Source organism: Nomascus leucogenys, chromosome 11 (assembly GCF_006542625.1).
Source record: "Nomascus leucogenys isolate Asia chromosome 11, Asia_NLE_v1, whole genome shotgun sequence".
In the NCBI taxonomy this organism is placed as follows: Eukaryota; Metazoa; Chordata; class Mammalia; order Primates; family Hylobatidae; genus Nomascus; species Nomascus leucogenys.
Genome location: NC_044391.1, coordinates 47,382,588 through 47,401,057, shown reverse-complemented (window position 1 = coordinate 47,401,057; position 18,470 = coordinate 47,382,588). Strand labels below are relative to the sequence as shown.

The window sequence follows — 18,470 nt, the reverse complement described above, 5'->3', positions numbered from 1 at the left end:
CCTCTTGAGTAGCTGGGATTACAGACGCCCACTACCATGCCCGGCTAATTTTTTGTATTTTTAGTAGAGACTGGTTTTACCATGTTGGCCAGGCTGGTCTTGAACTCCTGACCTCAAGTGATCCACCACCTCAGCCTCCCAAAGTGCTGGGATTATAGGCGTGCACCTCCGTGCCCAGCCAAATGTAATTTTTTAAGTTTAATATTTATTAAAATGTCATTTGGTCATTAAACTCTTAGAGCTACGGTAACACAAAGAACACTTATATCTATAATATACTGAGTAGTATTTAATAAGGTAACCAATAAGACTTTTAAGCAAAAAATAAATTCATTTTAGGATAAAATTCTTTGGAAGAAGTAGAATGGAGTTCAGGGAGCAAAAGGAATCAAACAATATTTCCAACTGTTACAAAGCATGTTAAAGTATTTTTAAAGATGGAAAATGGTAGCTATCAAATCTCTATTGTACCAAGATTTCACTGGATACATTTAAAAGACCAAATAACATTTTAAAATGCCAATATTTACAATACATAATAAAATGCTTCTTTTGAGGCTATTTAAACATAATAATTTTAGATATTCTTTTAAAAAATCAATCAGAGTCTCATGGTTTTTCCAAAATTTGTAGGGAGGTATGCAAGTTAACAAGTTTGAAGACTATTTACTGCCTACTGGTTACAGCCCTTTCAGCTCCTGGCCACCCAGGTGGCTGGGGCCAGATCACCTTATTTCAAGCATCAACCAAGCAGACACCATGTTGGTCTTGGTTAACTGCTATATCACTACCCTTAGCACAGTCAATGTTAAATTAATGAATGTTGAATATTAGAAATCATTCACATCTTTCCATCCACTTCTGCTTCAGGGACTGCTCTGACACTGGCCTAGCCTGAAATGACTGACACCAGGATGACCGTGGGGGGGTAAAGGGTGTGTCCTACATTGTCGTATCTTGTCACAACAAAAGTGAAATGAGTCTAGACCTAAGCTGGATCAACCAGCTGAGTCATTATAAATCTCAGATCAAATCAGGCATTAGATTTACAAATTTAACTGGATTGTAGAATTACTCTGCAGTTTTTAGGACCAGCAAAAGCAGAATTCACTCTCTATGGACAAACTTAGCAAAAGTCCCAATGACTATCTTCCCCGCCATCCTCCGTTTTCCGGCCATTCTCGCCGCACGTCTAAGCAGTCGTCTTTCAGAATGCACTCCCATGTCGTTTACTCTTGTGACCCTCTCCTGAGTGATACCATCACTTAGAATCCTAACCCCTGATTCTGACATTAGGGAAGGACTACAGAAGGGGGAACCCATTTGTGTCTCTCCATTTTCTAGTGGTGATATTTTACACATACCCTACAGTTTTAAATTTGAAGTACCCAAGAAACAGACCTTGTTATCAAAAGCAGATTGAAAAAATATGCAGACAAGGCATTAATGAAACCTTACGGATTTACACCATATCAAGAGAAGTCTCCAAAGGCAGAAATGCACATCAAGCCTATTTCTTCTGACTCATTTCCTCTGGAGAAGCAGCTTAGAGTAATTCAGGCAAAAGGCCACGAAATAATTGCATTGGTAACAGGAACCTGGTAGAAAAGTAGAGGAAATTGCTAAGTTAAACTCAACCTACAGGGCTTTCGTGGGGAGTCACATAGCATGTTTTTTGTTTCTCAGGAGAAAAAAAAAATCTAGTTTTCTTACATTTTTACTCCAAAAAAATCAGAGGCTAATTTAATGCTTTTATACAATAATTAGTGCAAATACACTAAAAGTGATCTTTTACATAATAATAATAAATCACATAGTAAAAATACACTTGAAAAGATTTTAGTTTTGAGTAACTTTTCCTGCCAAATACATACAGCAATGCTTGGCCGCCGTTGGCCAAAGGCCTTGTGTGTTCATGAAGTGGCTAGGACTAATTGTAGTCACCCGATTAGTATCAACACTGACCTTTCCCCCCTATGTATTCCTTCCTCGCTGCCTGAAAAAAAGTAACTGGTTATAAAAACAATCAAAATGAATACTTTCAGATGCTGTTTCCCAAAACTGGGTCAGAGATTACTGGTGTATGTCCTGGATCTCAGAGGCATGGGAAGAAAGGTGGCTAAAGCAGAATCCATGAGAAAGAAATCAGAAACTAAGGTAAGAGAGGATGGGGCTGGGCACAGTGGCTCATGCCTGTAATCCCAGCACTTGGGAGGCCTAGGTGGGCAGATCACCTGAGGTCAGGAGTTCGAGACCAGCCTGGCCAACATGGTGAAACCCCGTCTCTATTAAACATACAAAAATAAGCCAGGCATGGTGGCACGTGCCTGTAATCCCAGCTACTCAGGAGGCTGAGGCACGAGAATTGCTTGAACCAGGAGGCGAAGGTTGCAGTGAGCAGAGATTGTGCTGCTGCACTCCAGCCTGGGCGATGGAGAAGAAAAAGGTAAGAGAGCATGGGAGGGAGAGAAGGAAGGAAGTGAGAGAGGAAAAGAAAGAAAGAGGGAGGAAGAGAGATAGAGGGAGAGGGAGAGGAAAAAATGTGGAGGAAAATAATCAACAGTAATTAAGAGAGAAAATTAACCATGAGGAAGGAATAAGGGAAAGTCATAATATTTACCAAAAAAAAAATCCTGTGGTCAGGGAGAAAATGGCTGCTTTATTTCAAATTCAGGGTTAAACTTAAGAGGCAGAAATCCTTATAAATTCATATACATTTCTTTTAAAACTCCCCAGTGTCTGGAAGATGCTAAGGAACTAACTCAATAAGTTAAGAACTAGTAAAAATAAATAAAGGCCAGGCACGGTGACTCATGCCTGTAATCCCAGCACTTTGGGAGGCTGAGGCAAGGGGATCATGAGGTCAAGAGATGGAGACCATCCTGGCCAACATAGTGAAACCCCAACTCTACTAAAAATACAAAAATTAGCTGGGCGTGGTGGCGTGTGCCTGTAGTCCCAGCTATTCAGGAGGCTGAGGCAGGAGAATCACTTGAACCCTGGAGGCGGAGATTGTGGTGAGCTGAGATCGTGCCATTGCACTCCAGCCTGGGCAACAAGAGCGAGCAAAACTCCATCCCCAAAAATAAATAAATAAATAAAATAAAGAAAAGCAAAAGAATCAAAGACTTATCCATCCATTCCATATGAACTGTACTTCAAGGTACTAAATAGTTGGAGGTGAATTTCTCTTTGTAGATGTATTCTGGCTAATAATGAGAAAAGGAATAACAATTAGAATATTACCATTTTGTAACCTCTAATGATATAATCTATCTAGGCAATGCCAGTTATTAGCTGCTTCCTAATAAAATAAACAACACCACTACACAAAGAGAAGCTGAATCTGATTAAACATCTTGCTCTAACTTCCAATATAAAGGGGGAAAAAAGGATGAAAAACAAGTGATAGTTCAAGGATACTGTCATCAAAATCCTGATGTAAAAACCTTACAGGAGAAATAAACTAAACATTCCCAACAAAAGGCAGAGATTGTTGTTCTTTTTAATCTGTCTTATCTCCTTAGTTCTGTCTGTAGACACTTCAAATGCAGATATAAATAAGTAAGTTACAAATGAGAACATGGAAAACACACACACACACCACAAACAGTAAGCATAAGAAAGCTGGAAGGGCCATAAAAACATTGGGCAAAATGGACTTTGGAGTAAGCAGTAGCAGTGGAGATAAAGCAGGAAACTTCATAATGATAAAATGGTGAATACAAGAGAAATAAAAACTATAAATGTATATGGGCCTAATGACAGGGCTCCAAAATACAGGATGGAAAAACTGACAGAAATAAAGGAAGAAAATCACAAATCCACACGCAGTGTTGGAGATTTTAAAACACCTCGCTCGGTAATTGATAGAGTAACCAAAGGAAAAAAAAGAAATCATAATATAGGAGAACTAAAATGATGCTATCAACCAACCATAAAAATTTGGGAACAAAAAACCACAAAGACTCTAAAATAGAAAGAGTGGGTAGGTTGGTTAGGCATTTATCTGCCTCCTCTTCTAAACCAGTTCTCTTTCAAACATAATAACTAGGTACAGGTTTGCCACAGAATTGAAGAGAAAGAAAAGAACAGCAAAGGTGCCAAATTTAAGGAAAGAGCGGTCCATCTTTTATTTATATAGCCTTCAAATTCCAGAAAGTTTCCAAAGCCTTTTTTACACACATGATCTCGTTCCATCCTAACAGTATCCTTTGAAAAGGCAGCCCACATTTCCTTAGCCCCATTTTACAGACAAGGAAGTTGAGCCCAGAGGCTGATTTGCCAAACAAACAAAATCGCGAGTCTGCTTCTAGATCAAAAGGGTGGACATATTTTAAAGATCACCTGAAGGAATTCCCTGGGAATGTAGTGAAGTACCAATTATTTTCTTTCTAGAAAGTACATTTTCTGCTGGACACAGTGGCTCACACCTGTATTCCCACTTGGGAAGCTAAAGAGGGAGGATTACTTGAGCCCAGGATTTCGAGACCAGCCAGAGCAACATAGTGCGACCCCATCTCTAAAATATTTTTTTAAAATCAGCCAGACATGGTCCTAGCTACTCGGGAGGCTGAGGCAAGAGGATCATTGAGCCTAGGAGTTCAAAGCTGCAGAGAGCTATGATCATGCCACTGTACTCCAGCCTGGGCGACAGACCTTGCCTTTTCAAAAAAAAGAAAGAAAGAAAAGAAAAGTATTTGGACTTATTTCTCCCAATATGTCCAAATATCCAAAGCAATTATATCAAGGGTATTGGCTCCTTGGTTAAGAACTGGGCTTTATTTTCACACACTCCCTGAAATGACACAGCCAGAAATCAGGTAGGACCCAGAGAGGACAAAGTTACAAACCCTGTGTCCAAACAGCATCCTAAAATGAAATACTCCTGGATGGAACCCTTGGAAAACTCAGTGTTGACCATACTCCCAGTTACCCATAAAAACTTATCAAGTTGTGGTTTAGAAACAGATTCAAAGAAAGCAGTCTGCAGAAAATATGCAGACTTACTCTTTTAATTAGCAAAACACAGACTTTACAGATCTCATTACTATATTTAGAGAATAAATCTTAGAGTAAAATGACTTTGTTTCTTGGCTTGAACCAAATTATGTGGAGTTTTTTCATAATTAGAAAACTTTATTGAAGAGCTTAAGAAATAATTTAAGTATCAATATTCAATCTTCAAAAACTCCTCTAGTACAGTCTATGACAGCTGCACAGTAATTTATAAATATATATTGTCTTAGATTTTCTTAATATTCACATCTGCCTTCTGTTCTTTGAAATTCTTTTTGTGTTTATGTTTAAAAATAGATATACAATTCAAATATGTTCTAGGTGACGAATGGTTATTTAAATAACATATATATGCTTTACTTACACCTCTCTCGGGGTTCCACTGAAGTATATATTCTTCTAGGTATTTGGTGGACTGTGTCATTAAGGCTAATGGTGGTTTAATCTAAGAGGAAAAAAATACATGCATACCAAGGAATATTTTTCAGTTTCTTGGCAAAACACAATAGGGAGGAAAAGTGATTTGACTTTTTAGCTCCAATTGCTTTCAATGTCTTAGGTAAGGTCAATGTTGTAAAATCTGCTGAGATTTTTTTATAGAACCTGAGTGAAAAAAATGCAGAGGTAAATCATTACTTTCTATTTAAAGCAAACTAGCTTTTTACAAAGCTTATGACCATTTTTAAAGAAAAAGAAAGGAGGCCAGGTGCAGTGGCACATGCTTATAAACCCAGTGCGTTGGGAGGCTGAGGTAGGAGGCTCATGTGAGTCCAGGAGTTTGAGACCAGCCTGAGCAACATAGTGAAACCCAGGTGTGATGGCTCATGCCTGTAATCCCACCTACTCCGGATGCTGATGTGGGAGGATCACTTGAGCCCAGGAGGTTGAGGCTGCAGTGAGTTGTGATTGTGCCACTGTACTCCAGCCTGGACAACAGACAAGACCCTGTCTCAAAAAAAAAAAAAAAAAAAGTGAAAACACATGTTCTTCCCAGAAAATAAAAAATAGGCCAGTAGTTTCTTGGTTCTTCTTTTTTTTTTTTTTTTTTTTTGAGACAGGTCTCGCTCTTTCACCCAGGCTGGAGTGCAGTTGCACAGTCTCAGCTCACTGCATCCTCCGCCTCCCAGGTTCAAGCGATTCTCCTGCCTCAGCCTCCAGAGTAACTGGGATTACAGTCACCCACCACTACACCTGGCCAATTTTTGTGTTTTTAGTAGAGACGGGGTTTCACCATGTTGGCCAGGCTGATCTCGAACTCCTGACCTCAAGTGATCCATGCGTCTCAGCCTCCCAAAGTACTGGGATTACAGGCGTGCGCCACCGTGCCTGGCTGGTTCTTTTCTTCTGCCAGGCAGTCCACCCTAGGTGGGCAGGCTTCATACATGGACTCTGAGGGGCTCTCTGGTCTCTGCTGATGTTGCTGGCATACCTGCTGTGGACACCCAGTAAAACAGTGGCTCCATACAATCATGAGAAAAAAGACGAATGTGACCATTACATTTCACACAAGCTTTGAAGGAACCATCAAACCAGTAACAACTCAATTACTCTTTGTGGCTTCTTTTTATTTTGAATCAATAATCTAGAAGTGAAGGTCTCCACAGCCCATTATGCCTTCACTGATCCACCTACTTCCCATGAACACCTGCCGAAGGAAAGGGATAAGGCAGCATGTGCTAAGATGCAGTGCTGCTTCTAAACATAATTTGTGGGGGGCAGGCATGAAACCCAAGTTCACAAGTGCTTAAGTACTGAGGTGATTACTCAACTATGAAGAGGTCTTTCAAGTGCACAGTTGATTTTTAGCAAGTACAGGGTATGAAGACCTTCATTTGATTTTATAAAAGTAGGCTATGTTGCATGAGTATCTAAAAGTTGGCTGAAAAACCGACTGCATGCTTTTAACCCTAAAAATAACCAAGGAGTAGAGCCAAACATGTACATTTCAGCAGAAAAGTGATAAACAGAAAGCCAAGCGGATAATATGCTGAAGAATAAAGAAAGCCCACACGATGGCTTATGCTGACTTTACAACAGAGTGAAACATTCAAACATTAAAGAAGTCAAAACAAATGCAGTTAGGTGTGTACAAGAACCCATGGCTATTAAAGCTGCCATGAGGATTTTCTGAACTGTTAAAACCTTATGTCATGCTACCAATCTAACTCACCTTCAGTTTCAATAACTGATAGAAATTTCTTACCAAGACCCTAATTTTGGCATCAAAAATGTCAATTTGTAGATCAGAATCATAAAACTACTAACTCCATATTCATTTGCTAATTTATGAGACAGAAAACATACAGTCCTTAATTCTAAAAAGGCCATTTAATATCTCATCCCTATTACTCTTTCAAGAAGGATGGAAACAGAGAGGGTGTTTGGAATTGCAGTAGAACACAATGTTTAGAACAACAGAAAAACACATGGGAAAAAAAAGCCCAATAAATATTCAATCTACAAGAAATATAGGAAAATAGGGGAAAATACTGAAACTACTTTGCTGTACCATGGAGACACATGGTAGCCCATGACCACTTCCTAGATTACTCTTTGGAAACTTAATTCAATTGGCCTTAATTGCCTATAAAGTGTGCAACACAGGGAGGATTTGTCTTTAATTTAGTTCTGAAAGAGGCATGAGTGGATGTAAACTCTATTCACAGACCACCGTAGATCATTAGGGCAATTAAGAACAGTTTCTAGTCTTGAAATCCCTCCACACAAATCACCTGCTAACCTTTCGATCCAGGTTTCAGACTTGCAAACACTTTGGGGTTCTTAAGGGCAAGTGAGAGCTCATTGAGGAAGGAAATAAAGTGGGAGTCTCTCTCAGATTTCTTTGACTCAAAAATGACGACAATGGTAAAGTGAGGTTCCGGGCGGGTTAGGAAGTAGGTACTCTGAACTTTGTCGTCATAGAAGTGGACCACTTTTTCCAAGCTGTTCAGATCAGATGTGCGGTCCGTCATGATCATGATGACATTGGGCCAGTGCATGACTGGCCTGTCGCTGGGCAGAGACACTACAGCTGGATACTGGTCCACACCCTTGGGGGCCTCTCTGTAGGAATGGGGGTGGTGATAACCATGACCCTGAAAACTCTCAGAACCTCTGTTGTCAAAAATTAAGGACACATTGGCAGCATCGTATTTTCTGATGAAGCTGGAAATCTTTCCAAAAAAGTCTGGGTTAGCTTTTGCTGTCAACGTTTTCATTTCTGAAGCAGTCGTTTGTCGGCTCAGAGCCTCATGAAAGTAAAAGCTAAACTTGGCAAGAAGCATGTTTTTGAGTTTCACCAGCCAAAGGAAAAGATGTGGAGGCTGCACGGCCTTCTGAGACTGCCCTCCAAACAGATGTTTCTTGGTCTCCCGCTGTTTCTCAAAGATCTGGCCCCAGGTCTGCAGTTTGGTGTGCGCACTGTGTAAATTAACCAGAGACGGGAGGAACTTCCACTCTGAGACCTGGGCCTGGGCTTTCAGGAGATGACACAGGACATCAACTTCCAGCTGGAAACTGCTTTCCAAAGGACTGAGGATTGGGTGGTGAAATCTAAAGGGGAGAGGGAAATTAACAGAGATAAGTGGAAATGTTACTTCACTTGCCACACTGACATTTTTCTAACCACGAAGCAACAATATGGCCAAACAAATAGTATTACACTTCAGGACAGGGGAAGAAAAGACGGAAGAACTACATGTTGATTTATTTTAAAATTCTGATATAATTTCACCATTTCAAAATTATGTCAACATCATATTCTCCTGTGGAAATAGCCTGAGAGTAGTGGCCACTTTCCTTTCAACAATAGAAATACCGAATTAGCTACAATTCATTTTTGTTTGTTTGTTTGTTTGTTTGTTTATTTATTTATTTATTTCAGACTGGGTCTTGCTCTGTCACCCAGGCTGGAGTGCAGTTGTGCAATCATGGCTCACTGCAGCTCAATTCCTGGGCTCAAGTGAGCCTCTCGCCTTAGCATCCCAAGCAGCTGAGAACATAGGCACACACTCCATTTTCTGTAGAGACAAGGTCTCCCTATGTTGCCCAGGCTGGTTTCAAACTCTAAGTGATCTTCCTGCCTTGGCCTCCCAAAGTGCTGGGATTACAGGTGTGGGCCACCATGCCTGGCCTATTAGCTATAATTCTTTCTGAGTGTATTTTATTTATTCTGGGAATTGTATGACTAAAACAATCATTGAAACAAGGCATGCTCTTTTCAGAGTGTGGTCCTAAAGAGGCGGAGGTAAAACAAAAAAAGTCACTAAAACATCTGTTGAATGTGTAGATGACATATGTAAACTCATTTAATGTTCACAGTAATGCTATGAGGTATTAAGCCTATCTTGCAGATGACAGTACATACTATAGGCTTATATGGAAAACATAGTAGATAAAAAAATGTTTATTAAAGAAACAGAGCATTTATCAGACAGCCCTTATTCAATACTGGTCCCCAAATTCCCTTCATATTTAATTATAGTTAAAAACAAAATGGTGGCCAGCCTGGCCAACATGGTGAAACCCCATCCTTACTAAAAATACAAAAATTAGCCGGGCATGGTGGCATGTGCCTGTAAACCCAGCTACTCTGGAGGCTGAGGCAGGAGAACTGCTTGAACCTGGGAGGGGGCGAGGTTGCAGTGAGCTGAGATCATGCCATTAAACTCCAGCCTGGGCGACAGAGCAAGACTCTGCCTCAAACAAACAAACAAACAAACAAACAAATGGTGACCCAATAAGAAATAGCTAACACTTCAATCACTTTCCATTTATCTTAGGATAAAACCCCAAATCCGTAAAAAGGCCTAGAAGGCACTGAATAATGTAGTCCCTTCCCAGTTTGAGCCACATTCCTACTCTTCTCACTTTCTCCAGATATTCAATAAATAACTGAAAATGCAATTATAATACAAGGAGCACAAGACAGTAGTGCAATTTTACTTCCACTTGTCCTAGACAAAATGTATAAAAGTTTTTGACGCTGGGCACAGTGGCTTATTCCTGTAAACCCAACACTTTGGGAGGTGGAGGCAAGTGGACTGCTTGAGCCCAGGAGTTCATGAGACAGCCTGGGCAACATGGAAAAACTCCATCTCTACAAAACATTCAAAAATTAGTCAAGTGTGGTGGTGTGCACCTATGGCCCCAGCTACTCAAATCAGAAGGCTGAGGTGGGAAGATCACCTGAGCCCACCAAGGTTGAGGCTAGTGGGCTGTGATTGCACTACTGTGCTTCACAGAGTGAGACCCTGTCTCCAAAAAAAAAAAAAGTTTTTGACTATGATCTATTGTAAAAAATACACTTTATATTGTGACCAAGTACCTGCACACATAAATATTTTATTTCAATACTTTCTTACTATGTACAATGTACTCTGCTAAATTTCTGCTTGAGTCATAACGTTCTAGAGACAAAGGAGTGAATGGACATTACTTCCACTATTGATATTTTCTAATATATATAGATATTTTCTAATATATATAAAATACATATTTATTTTCTACTTGATATTTTCTAATATATATTAAATATATATTTATTTTCTACTATATATATTAAATCAGATTACTAACTCACTAAGTTAACTTTATAACCCATAGATTACTACCTGCTGTTTGTAAAACACTGTTCTACTTCACATGTAATAGTAATGTTTAAAGGGAAAAGAACATGATGTGGGACATCCTCTCTTCTAGGCACAGGGAAAAAAGGGCAAGTTCAGGGACCCTAGACAAGTGAGAACATGACCCATTTTCATCAATACTGTACTTCTTCCTGATTCTTCAGGTCTCCTCGTCAGTCACTTCCCTAGAAAAGCTTTCTCTGTCCACTTCCAGATGAGGTCAGTTTCCCCAGTTATATCCTCTCATTTCCTAATACCTCTCTCCCACTTTAGTAGTTTGACCATATCATTTCTCAGGAAAACAGACATACAGCCACCCTAGTTTTAAGCTCCTCCCCAAGCGGAAGTAATACCTGCCTCCTCTATTCACTCCTTTGTCTCTAGAACATTATGACTCAAGCAGAAATTCAGTCAATGTGGTGACCAACTGTGTAAAGATATGAATCCAAGTCTGCCTCATTGATTCTGCCTGCTGGTTACGGGCTGAACGAAGTTCTATAACAGTAGACTAGAATGGCAGGGAGAGTCCTTTCTGTACAGACCACACAGAGCTTTCTTGCTCAGTTTCTCTTCTGAGAAGCGCCTAGTGGCTGCCAGGCCTGATACATGCTCCTTCTCCAGAAGCCTACATCAAGCGCTTACACTCTTCCTAAAGATCCACAGCACCTGCAGAGGCTGCGGAAATCACCTCAGCAAGTGATCCCACTGTAAAGGCAGGGGAAGTACTTGTATTTATTGAGCATATTATATGTTCCAGGCACTATGGTAGATGATCTACAGGCCTGAGTGCATTTGATCACTTCATTGTTAATGAGACGGACGCTTCTCACACAGCTCTCTTTTGGCTGCTGGTGAAAAAGAAAATGCTGGTTATCAACTAAACAATTAGAAAAAAAATCACAAGTATATCTAGGATTTTTTTTTAAATCTACTTAAATACTAATTAAAAGGATTATGGTTAAGAGAGTCCATACTAGGTTGGACATTGTAAGAGAGAAACCGATTATCATGTGAAATGTCGTTATTCATGTGAAAAACACACACTGTTTTTCATCTATTATCTGCATTTTACATCAACATCCTTCCAGCTGAGGAAGCTAAAACATTGGTGAGATTAAGTCTAATAATATACACAATCCATGGAATACTATGCAGCCATAAAAAGGAACAAGATCATGTCCTTTGCAGGGACATGGATGAAGCTGTAAGCCATTATCCTCAGCAAACTAACATTAGTAGGAACAGAAAACTAAACACTGCATGTTCTCACTTTGCAGGGACAAGGATGAAGCTGTAAGCCATTATCCTCAGCAAACTAACGCAGGAACAGAAAACTAAACACTGCATGTTCTCACTTTGCAGGGACATGGATGAAGCTGTAAGCCATTATCCTCAGCAAACTAACTTAGGAACAGAAAACTAAACACTGCATGTGCTCACTTATAAGTAGGAGCTGAACAATGAGAACACGTGGACACAGGGAGGGGGAGAACACATGGACACAGGGAGGGGAACAACACACACTAGGGCCTGTTGGGGCCTGTTGGAGGTGCCGGAGGGGGCATTAGGGAAAAGAGTTAATGCATGCTGGACTTAATACCTCGGTGATGGTTTAACAGGTGCAGCAAACCACCACGGCACATGTTTACCTATGTAACAAACCTGCACATTCTGCACATGTACCCCAGAACTTAAAAAAATTAAAGTAAAAAATATATAAATACACAAAAAATCAGAAAGATAAACCAGATCTCAAATCTTCTAGCTTACGTGTTTAATTAATTTGGACTTTCCAGACATTATATATTTTAGAATGAACACTAAGAAAGTTCAGGCTGGGAGCAGTTGCTCGTACCTGTAATCTTAGCACTTTGGGAGGCCAAAGCAGGAGGATCATCAGGAGCCCAGGAGTTCAAAACCAGCCTGGGCAACACAGTGAGACCCCTGTCTCTACAAAAACTTAAAGTATAAAAAAATTAGCCAGGCCTGGTGGAGTGTGCCTGTAGGCCTAGATACATGGGAGGATTGCTTGAGCCTGGGAGGTTGAGGCTGCAGTGAGTCATGATCACACCACTGCACTCCAGCATGGATAGCAGAGTGAGACCCTGTCTTAAAAAAAAAAAAAAAAACTCACTTCAGCAGCATATATACTTAAATTGGAATGATACAGAGAAGATTAGCATGTCCCCTATACAAGGATAACACTTTTTTTAAAAATCTACTTAAATACTATATATTTTAAAAAACGTTTTAAATGCACACATGCAAAACCCTGTTATAGAATAAGTCTCAAAATCTTTGAATTGTAAGAAAGCCTCCTATCACCTTAGCTTTCAGGCCCCTTGACACTTATAAGCATTAAATATCACAATCTTCTATAATCATGGCTATTAGGAGAATTTGCCCAGGAACTAGCAACATAGTAAGACTGTTAATCACAGGATTAATGACATGAAATTAGAGAAAATTCTAGTACAAATAACACTATTGTTATCTTTCTACTGCTTTCAGCTGAAAGTCATCATTTATGTCCAATGCTCTCCTTAAGAGGACATAAATTCCCTGTCCAAACCTTCAGAAAGAACTCCGAACAAGCTCTTCCATAACATACACTAAAAGTGCTTAAGTGCTCAACATTTATTAAAGATAAATGTGAATGTTGAAGCTATTTTTCAACCTCAAGAAGAGCTAAAAATTCATGTTAATGTTAGTCTGCCAAGACTTAGAGATTAGCATTATGATGTATCATTTCCCTATTTCCACTCTGCCATGTGCCTCATAGCTATTCACAACTCGTATTATAGGAGGCTCTGTTAAATGGTTGTAATCCAAAAATATCCACCTAAGCTACGGCAGCAAGCTTGAAAGAGTCTGAATAGTCTTAATACAGAATAAATTAACAACTATTTGCAGAGAACATCTGCTCTAAGGAAAGGAAGGAAAAAGGGAAGGAAAGAAGGAAGGAAGGAAGGAAGGAAGGAAGGAAGGAAAAAGGGAAGGAAGCAAGGAAAAAGGGAGGGAAGGAAGGAAGGGAGGGAGGCAGGGAAAAGGGAAGGGAGGGAGGGAGGGAAAAGGGAAGGAAGGAAGGAAGGAAGAAGTAAGGAAAAAGGGAAGGAAGGAAGGGAGGGAGGGAGGGAGAGAAAAGGGAAGGAAGGAAAAAGGGAAGGAAGGAAGGAAGGAGGGAAAAAGGGAAGGAAGGAAAAAGGGAAGGAAGGAAGGAAGGGAGGAACAAAGGAATGAAGGAAGGACGGAAGGCAGGAAGGCAGGCAGGCTCGCTCCATAGAATAGAGGAAAATACAAAATGAATAGATTTGTGTTAATATTCTAATGCAACACAAAACTCCACTTTAGAAACACTGCCTTTCTCCTTTGCAAATTTGCACCATGGAGTTCTTTCCAAAAGGTGTATGTTCTTATTTGTTTATTTATTTATCTATTTATAGGCAGGGTCTCACTGCACAGCTCAATGCAGCCTGAACCTTCCAGGTTCAAGGGATCCTTCCACCTCAGCCCACTTAGCAGCTGGGACTACAGGCACACACCACCACACCCAGCTAATTTTTAAATTTTTTGTAGAGACAGGGTCTTGCTATGTTTCCCAGGGTGGTCTTGAATTCCTAACCTCAAGCAATCATCTTGCTTTAGTCTCCCGAAGTTCTGGGATTACAGGTGTGAGCCACCACCACATCAGGCCAAAATGATAAATTTTTTTTCACATGTGCAGAACACGCAGCTTTGTTACATAGGCATATGTGTACCACAGTGATTTGCTGCACCCAAAATGATAAATTTTATGTTATGTATATTTTACCATGACAAAACAAAATCTGTAACATCTTTTCATTTAAAACAACTTGTTTACTAACTCTTAAATACCAATACATTGAAGATATAAAAAATTACCCAGAGATTTGCCCCACTGGACCTTCCATGGCAGAAGGAGGTATTTATAATGAATACAAAGTAGAAACTAATACATTTATTATGAATAAAATAACATTTCAGAGGACGGAACAATTCCTTTTGGTCAAAAGATTGTGGAAGCCATAGAGGAGATGGCATTTGAATTGAGCCATGATGCTTAAAATAGCTAAGAGGTGGAAACAACTCCAATGCCCATTGACGAATGGATAAAGAAAATGGGGTACATACATACAAATGGAACATTGCTCAGCCTTAAAAAGAAGTAAATCCTGTCACATGCTACAACATGGGTGAATCTCAAGGACATTATGGTAACTGAAATAAGCCAGTCACAAAAAGACAAATACTGTATGATTCTACTTATATGTGGTATCCAGAGTAGTCAAACTCATGGAAACAGAAAACAGAACAGTAGTTGCCCAGGGCTGGGAGTGGGGGAAATGTTGCTCAATGAGTACAGGGTTTCAGTGAGGCGAGATGAAAATATTCTAAAGATCTACTACAAAAGACTGTAAATATACTTAACACTACTGAACTGGATACATAAAAAAAGTTAAAATCGTAAATTTGCTGGGGGCAGTGGCTATGCCTGTAATCCCAGCACTTTGGGAGGCTAAGATGGGCGGGCCCCTTGAGCTCACGCGTTCAAGACCAGCCTGGGCAACACGGCAAAACCCCATCTCTACAAAAATACAAAAATTAGCTAGGTGTGGTGATATGCACCTGTAATCCCAGCTACTCGGGAGGCTGAGGCAGGAGAATTGCTTGAGCTCAGGAGGTGGAGGTTGCAGTGAGCTGGGATCAGGCCACTGCATTCTAGCCAAGGTGATAGAGCCAACTCTTATCTCAAAAAAAAAAAAAAAAAAAGAGAGAGACAGTAAATTTGATATTACGTACTTTTTTTAACAAAATAAAAAAGCAGGGGGAAAGAGTAGGCAGGATTTTGCCATACGAAGATGGGGGCTTGATTTTCCAGCCCGTCTTCTCCCATTCATGATTCCTCACCCTTTGTTTTGTAACTTTGCAGCTCCTTTCCTACCCATGGAATATGGACTGGGCCAAGTAACTTGCTTTGGCCAAAGAGATGCTAACAGATTGGATGCAAGCAAAGGCTTAAAATGAGCTTAGCTAGGTCATACTTTTGCACTTTGGACATTGCTACTGGGTAGCTACTTCCCCTCCAACCTTGGGCTCAGAATGAACACATGTGGAGCAGACCTAAACCCAAAGCTCACAGTAAAAAGTCAACCCCAGTGAGACAAACAGTGTTAAGCAGAGCTACCCGCTTGAACCCTGCTCAGGTCAGCCAGCCCTAGTAGGCCTGCAAACACACAAGTGTAAATTTGGAAGTCTGCTATGCAGACTTATTGTGGCAATAGCGAACTGATACATGATAGAACAATAAAAGGACATTCTGAGCATAAAAATAACAGGAGCCTAAGCAGAGAGGTAGGAAACGGCAAATCCTTATGAGGAACATATTGAGCATTAGACTATGGGGTTATTTTTGGACTTCTGCTTAAAATCCTCAATGACTGGACTTCTGCTTAAAATCCTCAATTATTTCTCTTTGATTCTCTTTGATTCTCTCTCTCTCTCTCTCACTCACTCACTCTGTTGCCCAGGCTGGAGTGCAGTGGTGCAATCTCAGCTCAATGCAGCCTCCACCTACTGGGTTCAGGTGATACTCCTGCCTCAGCCTCCTAAGTACCTGGGATTACAGGCACACACCACCACACGTCTGATTTCTGTATTTTTAGTAGAGATGGAGTTTCGCCATGTTGGCCAGGCTGGTCTCAAACTCCTGACCTCAAGTGATCCGCCCGTCTTGGCCTCCCAAAGTGCTGGGATTACACGCATTAGACACTGTGCCTGGCCCTTTTAAGTTTCTTTCTTTGTACTAAGAATTTGGCTGCAATGTAAAGCATTTGATGGGAGGTAGCAGATGAATTTGAAAAGATAGGCTGGGGCAGTATCACGGAAGACCTTGCCTGAGTCTTCACTATTAAAATCTAAGCATGTCAAATGCCTAGGAGAGAGTGCATTCCACAGAAATTGCACTACTACTAGTTTTGCTTGTGAAATTTTCATTGAGCAATAATTAACCTTGTTAACTATACACATGCAACTAACAAAATGTCTTATTAACAGCCTTATCATCAAAAATCTTTTTTTGACAAAAAGTGGGCATAAGGGCTAAATAAATTGTAGTTCTGCCTTTTGTGAGAAATTTGTGAATTAAAGCATTCAGATCAAGAAAGTGTGCTTCCTAAAATGCAAACAAATATATATAGATCAATTTTTTAATGTTATTTAAATTCTAGCTATAAAATTATTATTTAACAATTAAAATCATGGAATGGTTTATTATTGCCATACCGTAGAGATTTTTTTTAACAGTCTGGAATGCCTAAGTGATGGCTTTCTTCTTTCTTTAAAAGTATTATTTCTTAATATTATAGTTTTGATTTAGGAGAGTAAATATTAATATGCATTTACAATCTATCTTGCAAATTTGTTTTAACCATGAAACAGAAAAATTAGCCAGAATTTTCTTTTATAACCACAAAACAATAAACAAATGTGTAAAAAATCCTGCAGAATCAGAAAATGTTCCATTGGTGCTTCTTTGGAAAACAAAAACAAAAACAAAAACCCAAGTTCTATTGCTCCTCAAAAGTACTCAAGGAATAGCAGATACTGTGACCCTATACAAGCTAAGTTCATGTTTCTTCTGCTAAATGGCACACAATTAAACTTATATAATAATTATAATATTAATATAGTCCAATTTGTTAATAATTCAATTTGAAATGCAGAATCACAAATGACTGTGATTCCTAAACAAGAACTTACATATGCTTAATAATGTTATAAACTGGCCAGGCGCTGTGGCTCACACCTATAATCCCAGCACTTTGGGATGCTAAGCGGGGTTGATCACCTGAGGTCAGGGGTTCAAGACCAGCCTGGCCAACATGGTAAAACCCGGTCTCTACTAAAAATACAAAAATTAACTGGGCGTGGTGGCAGGCACCTGTAATTCCAGCTACTTTGGAGGCTGAGGCAGGAGAATCGCTTGAACCCGGGAGGCAGAGGTTGCAGTGAGCCAAGATTGCGCCACTGCACTCCAGCCTGAGCAACAAAAGCGAAACTCCATCTCAAAAAAAAAAAAAAAGTTATAAATTTACCAAAAAGGAAGACTTTTTTAACACCATTCTACTGTGAACACAACTGGCTTCCAGAAGAAAAAAAACAAAATATACTTTCCATTCATCTGTGAAAGCAGACTAGACATTGCAATAACTCACATAGGACCTACATGTTAAATCAAGGGCAGAGGTTTAGATTCCATGCTATTCATCACACTCATTAATTTTTTAATACAAAAGTATTTCAGCATTTGAAACATAGTACTATTCACAAAATTTGTTATAAGAGTTCTGACATGGATCAGCTACACTGGGACATTCCCTGAAAGATAAATGGATCCTTTGGGAAGAGGATTAACTTTTTCAATAAAACAGAATACCAAAATATGAATTATTTCTCTAGAACACTGAAACCATAAAGGAGAAATGTTTGGTGTAGCACAGATGCCAGATCAAAAAGTCTACAGAAAAAAGCACGTTAACCTAGCAAAGGGCAAAATCATGTTAGTTGATACATAAAGGAATCCCACTTCCCAAAGAAAATCATTATATAGAAGTTCAACTTTTCAGAATTCCTTAAAGAATTTATGTTGTTCAAATTAACCCAAAGCCTCTAATTTAGATCATTTTCAGGCTAGGATGGGTCTGTGATCAGTCATTCCCTATTAATTAGAGAAAGGCAGCATGGGTGGAAGATGGAAATTGTAGATGAAAAAAGACATCTCTTGTCCATACTGTAATCCAGTTC

The 18,470-nt window shown here is 39.7% G+C and overlaps 1 protein-coding gene and 1 non-coding gene across 2 annotated transcripts in view; one reads left to right on the top strand and one right to left on the bottom strand.

The window, feature by feature from the left end:
- Positions 1 to 276: 276 nt before the first annotated feature.
- The window catches only part of C11H12orf66 (chromosome 11 C12orf66 homolog), a 30,152-nt gene continuing 11,958 nt past the window's right edge, over positions 277 to 18,470 (bottom strand). Inside the window, exons 3-4 of the mRNA XM_004089596.2 lie at positions 7,760 to 8,571; positions 277 to 1,598 (exon numbers count right to left, since the gene is read on the bottom strand). Coding sequence (XP_004089644.1) covers positions 1,525 to 1,598; positions 7,760 to 8,571 — 886 coding nt within the window. The 3' untranslated portion in view covers positions 277 to 1,524. The remainder of the gene's footprint in view (positions 1,599 to 7,759; positions 8,572 to 18,470) is intronic.
- On the top strand, positions 12,773 to 12,879 carry LOC115837376. The gene has a single exon (XR_004032426.1). It is a non-coding gene; the product is annotated as a U6 spliceosomal RNA (small nuclear RNA).